Below are 11439 nucleotides of genomic sequence, written 5' to 3' on the forward strand. Positions count from 1 at the left end.
CACACACGTGGGCACACAGACATGGGCATGGACACACAAACACACACCCGTGTGCACAGAGACATGGGCATGGACACACAAACACGTGTGCACACAGACATGGACACACACACAGACACGTGTGCACACAGACATGGGCTGTGTGTTACACACAAACACACACGTGTGCACACAGACATGGGCATGGACACACAAACACACACGTGTACACACAGACAGACATGGGCATGGATACACAAACACACACACGTGTGCACACAGGTGGGCATGGACACACGAACACACACGTGTGCACACGGACGTGGGCATGGACACACACACACACGTGTGCACACAGACATAGACATGGGCATGGACACACGAACACACACGTGTGCACACAGATGTGGGCATGGACACGCAAACACACGTGTGCACACACAGATGTGGGCATGGACACACAAACACACACGTGTGCACACAGACGTGGGCATGGACACACACGTGTGCACACACACATGGATATGGACACACGTGAGCACACACACACGCTCTCAAGTGCCATGAAGGAGCTGGCCCAGCATCTAAAGCTGCTCAGCACTGACTCCTGTACCCCATTCTGGTCTCTCAGGCACGCCCACAAAATATTTTACAATTTTAATATTTTACAATTTTAAAACCTCCTTTAACTGCCCCCGTTTGCTTGTACACGGATTTCGGCCCTGGTCTGGCAGAGCAGCTGCCCCCAGGCCCAGCTAGAGGAGAACACACAGCCAGAGCTCCAAGATGAAGCCCCTCTGCACAAACATACATGCTCTCACAAAATTTAGTGAGGGTGGTGGGTTTGTCCTGGTTCCTCCGATGCCGAAACCAGCGCTGGATCTTTCGGACATCCCAGTCCAGCTGCTTGGACAAGCCTTCTAACCTTTTTCCATCTGGAGACTGAAGGAAAATGAAACAAATGTCATTTCTCCCACTCCTCAACCTACTTGCAGTCCTGCATTGTGACAGAAATAATGCACAGATAACAAAAAGCACTCCAGGAAGGGACCATAGAGAGTCTGGAAGCAAGAACCCATTGCCACAAATGGTCATTCAGGTTTAACCTTCATAAGCCACTAATTACTTAATTACTCAGAGTGGTTTTGGTTGAGCATTTCCTCACCTATTTCATCAGTTGACAGCACGTTAAGACAAAGAATGTGACTGTTCAGCGTTAATTTGGGGGGAGGAGCTGTAAAGTCTCCTGTCCTACCTTTTAAAGCTGCACAACAATTCAAGCAGCCCAGAACTCGGGAGGAGCAAAGCTGAAGATGTTTAAGGGTTGCTACTCACAGCAAGGACAGGGAAACTTTAAAGTAAGAGTTGGTTTAACACAGTAGATATTTGTATATTCCAAAAGGGCATTGTAGAAACTGTGGTATTTCTGTTATCAAAGTTTATAAATGAAAATATATTTGAACACTGAAACACTTCCATGACAAATATAGATGTAATATATCCCTGTTCTCCACCTGGGAACTCTACTGGGATTTTGTCTGAATGAACACAAATGGATTTATCAAAGTGAACCAAACCTGGTAACTCCCTCTACAATGGCCCAGGAGTGAGATAATTCAGACCAGCTCTGCCAGGGAGCTCTACCACTGAAAGATGATAAACACATTTTACTATTTGAGTTACATACAAACCACGAAAGCTACGCAGAATGCTGATTTAATACAAAATCATCAGTCTGTCCAGCTGAAAAACAAAATCAAGAGTAATTGGATTTTCAGCCTTGAGACCATGACTGCCCTGTCACTCCACCACACCACATCTCTTAGCACCTTCCTGGGATTTAATGGCTGGGGCACTGGGAAAGCACCTGCCTCCAAGGGGAATTCAGAGCTCCCAGCTCAGAGCAGCAGTGAAATCCTTCCCCTGCACCAGGGCCACCCCCAGCCTGACTCTCCAAACCCAACAGAAGCCACAGCACACTGGGACAGTGAAAGGTTTCGTAAGCCAGACAAATTCTGCACAGCCTGTGACACCTCCTGGGTTTTCTAAACATTAATTTCAAGGACATCCCCTACATTAAAGTTCTCCCAACAAAGGGCATCAGATTCTGGGGATTTTTTAGTTCACACGGCATTCCAAATGCCTCAAAACTTTAATGTTCCCACAAGGCAAGTTTTTTGAGGTTTTTATAGAATTTCCCTTTATCTGCTCCAGTAGATGAGGTTCAGCATCACCAAATCTCAACAGAAAACCTTCCATTTTGTTATGTTTAATGAAATTCTATTGCACTTATTCAATATTGAATAAAATACAGTGGGATTCTGTAATTCTGTAGTGGTGTAGGCCCGTGAGCTTAAGGGAAGGAAGGGCCAGGAAACAACCCAAAGAAACACCTCCTGCCACCATTAAATGTCCTGCCCTTCATCTGGACATACTTCATTGACTCAACACTTCCCTGAATAACCCACTTCCACTGATGACTGCTGTCTGGGTTCACAGTAAATGGTAAAAATGAGAGGAAGACATTCACAATAAAACCAGTAAAATCAGAAAAGGAACTGAGCTCAAGAAAAAGAGGAACACTTTCCCAATAGAAGTGGTAGATGCTGGGAAATCCCTTGTTAAACCAAGAATCCCCACGGTACAACTTGGACCAAAGGCAGGGAACCAAAGGAAGAAGCTCAGACCTGTCTACAAGGGGAACATTTGTATTCCAAAGATGGAAACACACATGGCTCAGCTGTACAGGGAATTTACTTTGCTACCACAAGGACATGCCAAAGGCAAAGTAAAACCAGAATGAGCCCACTCATGGATGCACAGTGTGAAATGTGCATCTCAAACCAGAAAAGTGGAAGCAAAAAGCCCCCCCCGTGACACTTCCAGGCCTCCATTCCCTTTGGAATGGAGGAGGAATTTGAAGTGTGACTCACCTTAGTGATGGATGTAAACACTTTCTCTAAAATTGCATTGGGCTGGGCTCTGTGAGGTCCACTGTCCTGAATGCCAAGGTTTATGGCACATGGCTTGGCAATAAACCTGCAAGAATTCCCCAGAAAGAGCTGGATTAAAACGAGACATTTATTTCCCTCCTTTGCCTGAATCACAAGGACCTGGATTTGTCACCAACTGCAAAACCTGGTGAAAAAGCTTTTGAAATCTCCACTCCACCAATTCCCAGGTGAAGAAATTTCTTTTATTAGTCCATATGGTAACTGCAGACAGCACATACTGTGCACATCAGAACGAAAAATTAAATCTTAATGCCCTTGGCTTGTAAGGATCCGAATGTGCTCCCCAGGGGGATTCTCATTCCTCAGCAATAAAACAACAGACTGATAGCAGTCTGCTGTGAACAGAAATGCTGGAGATGAAGCCCTAAAACAAAGTATCTTGTTTCCAAAACAGGCCTTGGTGTCACATAGCTCAGAAAAAAAGGGAAGTTCAAGTGACACAGCTCCCAAAAGAAACTTGGTTTTTTTAATTTTCTTTTTGTCTTTGGGAAAAATAAAGTGGCTTGTTTCCTTCAGGACAGAGAGGAAGATGCAAGTCCCCCAGTCTGAAAGATCCCTGATCTCGGGATCTCATCCATCCCACGTGCTCTGTGTATTCCAAACTGATTTAACTCTTCCTGGATTTTATAGGACGGACTCTGGAAACAAGCCTGGGTTTGCAGCTAAAACGAATTTAAACATGTTCAAAATTACCAGGTTTTGCTGCACGTTTGTCTCAGAATAGGCTCAGGGTTCCAAGAGAAATGTCTGCATTACCTGACATGTGAATTGTTCCTCTCCTGTTGGTGGGCAAAAGCGGGGGTTGAAGGAGCAATATTCAATATTTTTTTATCAGTTATTTTGAGAAAGAATCTGTTTCTCAAAACAATTTTGAAAAGGACATAACATTTGTACCATTAAAACCATTTTGCTTTCAAAAAGAGATTGTTTCAGAGAGAGCTAAGCCGAAATTACACATATTTAGGAGCCTCCCAGTTGCCATCAAGCAGAAAATGCTGCTTTTTCCAACCACAATCATTATGATTTCTCCTTGTGTTTAAAAGGAAAGATTAAAATTCAGGAGAATCGTGGCTCTAAATGCTCCAACAGCAATTATTCTCAGGAATACTCACTTAGTGCTTCAGGAACAAATATCTGTGGCTGTGTTTAAGAACAGTCCCAGGTTGTGGGGTTTTCCCTTGAGGAATTACAGATCATCTTGTGACTGATCCCAAAGGAACACCCAGCTCTCAGAAAACACTAAACAAATGACAGACACTGCAGGCCCAGGCTTCCCTGTCTGCCCCAGTTCTTCATGTCTCTACCCAGCATCCCAGAGGTTGAAAAATCCCTCCAGGACCACCGAGTCCAAGCTGTGCCAAATCCCCACCTTGTCCCCAGCCCAGAGCGCTGAGTGCCACGTCCAGGCCTTCCTCGGACACCTCCAGGAATGGGGACTCCAAACCTCCCTGGGCAGCACTTTCCAAGGCCTGAGCACCCTTTCCATGAAGAAATTCCTCCTGATGCCCAACCTGACCCCTCTGTCAGGGAGCTGTGCAGAGCCAGAAGGTCCCCCCTGAGCCTCCTTTTCTCCAGGCTGAGCCCCGCTGCTCCCTCAGCCTCTCTTTGTGCTCCAGACCCTTCCCAGCTCTGCTCCCAACTCTGGACACGCTAAACTACGTTTCAACACCCACAGCTTTAAAAAAAAAATAATTAAAAAATAAAAAAGGAAGGAATGATTTCCTTTGAGCTTGGCTCCAAAGGCTCACAGCTTCCGCCATAATCCAGACCACCAGCTAGAAATCGCGTCCTGATGTTATGAAACATTTGGCAAGACCCCCACAAAAATGTAAAGTATTAAAAAAATATATAAAGTATTGAACATCTTTATACTCTGCTTTCCTACAGGATGTACCACAAGTGCAGCACAGAAGTTCACATGTGCAATTACAGGATTACAAATAGTTTTATTTCATTTTCTGGGACACAGTGCTAAACAGCTCTACAAACAAAAAAACCCCACCAAACCTGGCCTGAAGGTACTCAGTTTGGATGGTTACCTCATATCAGAGAGGAAACCGAAAAAATCTAAAAATCTGCACATTCACAGAATCCCATGGAATAGCTGGGGTTGGAAGGCACCTCTGGAAATCATCTACTCCAACCCTCTAACAAGACAGGATCAGCTAGAGCAGATTAATTTAATTAATTTATTATCATTAGGGTCTTCTTTTGGCTTAAAAACAAGTAAAGAGGACAAGGAATGATTAGGAAAGCTCACAGTGATCCATACAAAGTCTGGGCGTTATTGTAGAAGGCAAAAGGAAAGAAGAAACAGATTCTGCCCAGGAAAACAAAAGAAATAAGGCAAACAAAACTCAAAACTTTACAGGAAACTGGTCCTCAGCACTAGGCCTACTTCACTGAGAGGCTTCAGGATAAATAGGGTGTTTCCAGAAATCAGGAGGAGGGGAAAATAAAAATCAAAAGGAAGGCACAGGCTATGGACACTGCCCAGGGCTCAAGCACCTGGTGAAAAAGAGCAACCCAGAACCCAGAGACATTTACAGGGGCACTGAAAGTGCCAGACACCAACAGACAGACACTGGAAAAGGGACGTGGTCCCAGTCACAAAAATGGGAAGGAAAAAGGACTGCATGGATTTCCCCACTTTTAAGGAAGTCTGACCCAGTCATAATGGAGCTTCTGGAGCTCCTCAAGCTCCAGGCAGGTGATGCCTGGCCTTCCATGGGTCACTCCTGACCAGATGGGGATTCACCTGGACAACGCTCCTGAGTCCACTCCACAGCCACAGTGCAACTGCTTGGACCACTTGCAGGTGGAATGTGAAGTGAATGGTCAATCCTGTGCTCAGCCAGGAAAGTCCCAAGCTGACCTGCTATTTAGGTAAACTCACCAAGGTAAACTCACACTTTAAACTGCTGTGGCACTTCAAGTTTTTGGTCCCAGAGCAGATTTTCAGATGTGTTTTGCACTGGATCCTACAGCGACAAAGTTCTGCACAACCCTCAAAATAGGAAAAAATACTGCCCAGACAGTAGAATTTCCATTCTTGGGGATATTCAAACTGAACAGCAGAAGACCACAGGCGACCTGAGTTGTCTGAATGCCGGCCTTGCTTTGAGGAGAGGATTGGATGAGGTGGCCTTGGAAGGTCCCTTTTAATCTAAATGATTTTATGATTGCACAGAAATCTTAACAGCAACAAACTATACCCAAGGTCAACCTACTGCCACACCTTCCAGCAAGAAATTATCATCACATCAACACTTCTGTTAAACTTTTATCAACAGAGATCGACTCACACCTGAGCCTACCTTTTTCACACTAATTGTTAATGCAGACTGATTTTAAAACCAACACCTTTTCAAGTCCACAGACTCATACGTTATAACAAATAGTTCTCAGGCATGTTGTGCTTCACAAAAAGGCACAATCTGTTTTTATGGAACATTTCAGTTTGGCTGGTGACTCTCTATTACAGCTCTGAAAGGAAGAACAATCTCCAAAGTGAGATTTATTAAATGTGCGCTCGTTGAGTTTGTATTTCCATCATCTCTCAATTTCATTGTGTTAAGATTTAACCACCTCATTCCACAATAGACCTGATGAAGTAACATCTCAAATCATCTTTTTCTCCCCCTCCCCAGCTGGAGCACAAGCTGCAGATCCTTCCTCAGACCTGTCCAGTAACACCCACAGCTGGTTCCAAAGAGTGTTCCAGCACAGCTAGAAAACACCACATCCAGGTTTTTGCAGATACCTGGGATTTTTTTTTTCTTTTGTGCCTGCAGTGAGACAAGATGTGCAAGGAGAAATACTGAAAAGGATAATCAAGGATAAAAAATATAAACCCAAATTTAGGGGCAGAAGTCTTTCTTTTTGCTGACTGGACAAAAATCCTCACCCTGCCACTGTCTTTACCTTCCTGTACAAGTCCTGCCTCATCCCTACAGTCAGAAACTGCCCACAGACAGACAAACTAATGATTATTTTGTCAATGTTATGATGCAAAAGGTAATTTTCAGTGGAATTCTAACTAACAGAAATGTGTCAGTGTTACAAGTGCTGTAGCACAAAGCACTTCCTCACACTGAGGAGCTACAAAAGGAGAGAGAAAAGAAGCAGCTAAACTAAAAGAGCTGCATGAGTCTGCAATTCAAATTCTGAGTCACCAAGTCCAACTGCCAAACGTGTGTCAAGAAAGACATTTGACACAAAAATCAAAGCCTGAATTGGGATGAATGCACCACAGGAGTTTATTGAGATAAAGCTGAACTTTAACGACATGTTCAAAGTGGATGGAGGAAACAGAAAGGAGTTTATTCAAAGATATGTACTTTTAAAATAAACACACTAAAAACTGCCTGGGATGTGCTGTCACAAATTGCTTTTACTTTGGGATACCACCGAGACACAGCTGAGATCAGGAACAACCCCCTCAGGAACCAGACCTCGGCCTCTGAGTTTTGCTCTGCAGGCTCAGGAGTTAAATCATCATTTGACTCCACCCTAAATTAACACCACAAAAGAAATTTCATAAACCAGGGAGACACTATCAGGACAAAGTAAATGCTGCCTGGAGGACTGTGCCATTAGGTGTAGTAGGATGCGCTGCATGTCCCCCAACAACTCCAGGAAAAGAGAATATTCTGCACCTCTTCCCCAGACTGACACCTGGACTAAGGACCTCCCTGTAACATCCTTTTCAGGGGTATCATTGTGTCTCACAACCTCCTTTCCTTATGTACTGGCAAGTACCAAGGTTTGGCCAGAACCAGCAGCACACCAAGCTGAGATGGGAGTGTTATGTGTGTTCCTGGGTCCTCTGCACTGGTCTTCTGAAGCCTTTTTTTCCCTAAGGGCAGAAAGATAGGATGGGGAAGAAAGAGCCTCTCAAGTTTCTTTCCTGTCTGCTGACCTGCTTCATTTTCCTCCATATTTGCCATCTTTTTACTTCATCCCAACCACTTCTTCTTAATTTCTGAAGGCTCAGGAAAATTCACACCTCTTAAAGAAAACCCACAGAAAAAAACCCAACTCAATTCCCACTCACTTTAATCCCGCAGCCCTTTTCATGCTTAGAAATACCTATGGAATCACAGAATGGTTTGGGTTGGAAAGGACCTTAAAGTTTATCCAGTCCCACCCCTACCATGAGCAGAGACACTTTCCACTAATCCAGGTTACTCCAAGCCCATCCAACCTGGCCAACTTCTGCCCTTTCAAAGCAGAAATTTAAGATTAGATCAATGTTTAATGAACCACCTGAACAGCAATACAGAGTGTCTTGGTCCGTTTCACCTAAGGGTTTCCTAAATAAGCCGCTTTACTAATTAATATCTCTGCCACCCACACACTGCTGTGGGAGATCCGCACCACACGCAGATCTACCTCTGCCCCAGGGCTAAGTTCGCATGTTTATGGATGCCCAGGTAAATGAGGAATCCCGTATTACACCTGTTTATGGGCAGAGATGACTATCCGCACTCACATCCATCGTGCCTGAGACGAGGGACAGCCACGAAGTATTTAATGATACATCGGGCCATGTGAGCCCTATTTCCTCATCCAGGAACTCAGGGAAAGTACAATAAAGCACACACGGAAGCCAAGTGCGGAGCAGCAGCAGCCGCCAGCTCTGCCCGTCACCCCAGCGAGGTTCTCCTGGGCAGGAGCAGGAAAGAAAGTGAATTCCTATATAAAACACGGCATTTCTCTTGCACTACCTCAGCACCGCCAGACTGGAAGGGCCTCTCGTTATCCAGACCCAGGGCAGCGGAGCCCCACGGGCTAGTGCATGTCACGACAGACACGGCTCCCGCGACAGATTCCCGATTACACAATGTCTCCTTTCCACACACGAAGGGCCTCGCGGAGGCCCCGAAGGATGCGGGGGAGCCCCCTCCGGGCCGCCCCCCGGCCCAGCCCGCTGCTCGCAGACCCCGGCGCCTCCCGGCCCCGCCGCGCCGGGGGCGGCCCCGCGCTCACCTCTCGAAGAGCAGCCGCACGGCGAAGATGCCGAGCGCCAGCGGGAAGGCGGAGAGGACGTGAGCGGCCCGCGGGTACTGCAGCCCGCTGCCCGGCGGGCCCGGCTCGCCAGCCAAGTCCGCCCACGTCACGTTGTGCGGGAGCCAGAACCGTTCGTTCCAGAACCAGGCCCGCAGCGCCGCCGCCGCGGCCGCCGCCATCTTCCACCTCCCGCCGCCGCCGCGCTCGGGCGGCCGCCACAGACACGGGGGCGGGGCCGAGCGCCAGCCCCGCCCCGCCCCTCGCCCCGCCCCTCGCGGCCGCAGCGAATCGGGAGGCGGCCACGGCCCGAGGGGGCGGGGCTTGGCGAGACCGCGCCCCTCGCCGCCTCTGGCCCCCGCCCCGGCCCTCCCGCCGCCGCCGCCGCCGCCGCCTCCGCCACAGGGGCGGGCGCCGCTGACACACGGGCGGGCGGAGCTGGGAGAGGCCGCGCCTTTCATCGCACGGCCCGTAAGGAGCGCTGGGGTTGGGATAGACCGCGTCCCTGTTTTGCATCACCGATCCCCTCATTGCATCGCCCGCCACAGCCCACAGGCGGTGCGGAGCTGGGACGAGGCTATGCCCCTTATCGTCTCGCCCCGCCCCTCCCGGCGGCCGCAGTTCTGGCGGTCGCCACAGCCACCAGACGAGGCCAAAACGCGGTCCCGCCCCTCACCGCCACACTTCATCCCGCCCGTCACTGCGGCCGCCGCTCGCGGGGGCGGGGCCGGTGCTCCCGGGGGTTCCGCCGGGCCCCCCGCGCGGCCCGTTAGTTTGGAGCATGCGCAGTGCGGCGCTCCTGCGTTCCCGCCGGCGCGGGGCGCGCGGGCTCGTGAGGGGGAAGCGCGCGCGCTCGTGAGGGAGAAGCGCGCGGGCTCGTGAGGGGGGAAGCGCGCGCACGGTGCCGCCATCGCCTCGGCGCTCCCTGAGGGAACAGAACTAGAGTGACAGTAAAGAGAGTCACAGAAAACACGGCGAGAGAGTCACAGAGCCACTGAGCCACAGAATATCCTGAGGTGGAAGGGACCCGCAAGGATCGCCAAAGTCCGACTCCTGGCCCTGCACTGGACACCCCAACAATCCCACCGTGACAAGGCCGTAACGTTGATGCTTCACGCACTGCTGAGCCCTCGGGGTTTCCACAAGCAGAGAGGACTTCTAACTGGTAAAAGTCCTCAAGGCAGCAAGACAGGGCAGTAAACGATCCATCGTTAGTGTAATGTCTCTTTTGGCACCTGTCCAGTGGAGAACAGATTAAATGGCCCATTAAGCACTCAAATACTATGATAACTAATAGATTCAAGGATAGACTAATTTATGATCTATTCACCTGGGATTTTTTTTAATCAATTACTTCATTTAGAAGTACCCTGTGTGCTAATTTCTCCTTGAAGATGTTCAGCTGGTCTCAGTGACCAGGTGTGGGTCCCTGTATATCAGAGACTCACAGATGCCTCAGATTTAACTAGAATTAATGATTTTCTGATTACAGTCTCTGGTAAGTGCAGCCAATATTGCTTTGGTATCACATAACCGGGAAGACACTGTAAAATTCAATTGCGTTTCCTAAGAAACAAGCAGTTGGCATATTCCATAAATCCAAGTCCACGACAAATAGTCTTCCCTCCCTTTTCAAACAGCACAATTTCCAGTCAGAGAGATCTCTGGTTGCTTAGCAATTTGAGGAAATCTGATACTAAATGGATTTTGTTAGGAACAGAGAAAGGTGACAGAAAGCAACTTGGATTTGTGCCTCAGCTTTTTTAGCTTTTTCTCTGTACAAAGCAAGTCTTACTTCCCCATCTAAAAGAAAGGAAAATGAGCACTAGGTTGTGGAACTGCTAACACCTTCCAACTAGGCAGCAGGCTTTTCCCTTCTCCTTCCCAATATCCATGTCATACACATGAGCATTTCCTCATGCTGCTGCAGAACTTTCACTGCATTGCTTCTGGCTCTTATACCTCTGTCCCAACCAAACCCATCTCAGGCTCAAGTGACAGTAACTTAAATAAAAAGCAGCTGATAGGAAGAGGGGAAAAAAACCTCAGTTGTCCTCAGCTGTCCTCGAGAGCCACCTGGAGCCAGAAATGGAAGTGAAAAATCCCTGCATGTCCTTATTTCTTTTGCCAGTCCTGTTCTAATCCCTCTTCCACACGCTCTTCAGTCTGAGAGCAGAAACTGCTCATTTGAGTCAAGCAGGAAACCACGGACACACAGTGTCACCTAGTGGGGCACCAGAGCCAGCCCGGGCTGGCTTCCAGTAGAAGCACCGGGAATTCACCCATCTTTTCCCCTCCATTTTTATAGATGGAGAGCAGCCCTGGGGAGAAGGGTTTTCGGTGCTGGTGGAGAAGAGCTGGACGTGCCCCAGGAACCCCCCGAGCCTGGGCTGAGGCCCCTCTGTCCTGCTCAGGTGAGACCCCACCTGCAGAGCTG

The 11439-nt window shown here is 48.3% G+C and overlaps 1 protein-coding gene across 1 annotated transcript; it reads right to left on the minus strand.

Annotated features, from left to right (window-relative positions):
* Positions 1 to 456: 456 nt before the first annotated feature.
* LOC121672333 (ceramide synthase 5-like) lies at positions 457 to 9238 on the minus strand. Its single transcript, XM_042044950.1, has 3 exons — positions 8985 to 9238; positions 2913 to 3018; positions 457 to 921 (listed from the first exon to the last, which is right to left on the minus strand). Exons 1-3 carry the CDS (start codon positions 9182 to 9184, stop codon positions 637 to 639), a joined length of 591 nt encoding a protein of 196 aa, XP_041900884.1. The 5' UTR covers positions 9185 to 9238; the 3' UTR covers positions 457 to 636.
* Positions 9239 to 11439: the final 2201 nt, after the last annotated feature.

The sequence above is a fragment of the Corvus kubaryi genome, unplaced genomic scaffold, assembly GCF_017639235.1.
Source record: "Corvus kubaryi isolate FWS band 111438036 unplaced genomic scaffold, C.kubaryi_AGA036_p1.0 50141, whole genome shotgun sequence".
In the NCBI taxonomy this organism is placed as follows: domain Eukaryota; kingdom Metazoa; phylum Chordata; class Aves; order Passeriformes; family Corvidae; genus Corvus; species Corvus kubaryi.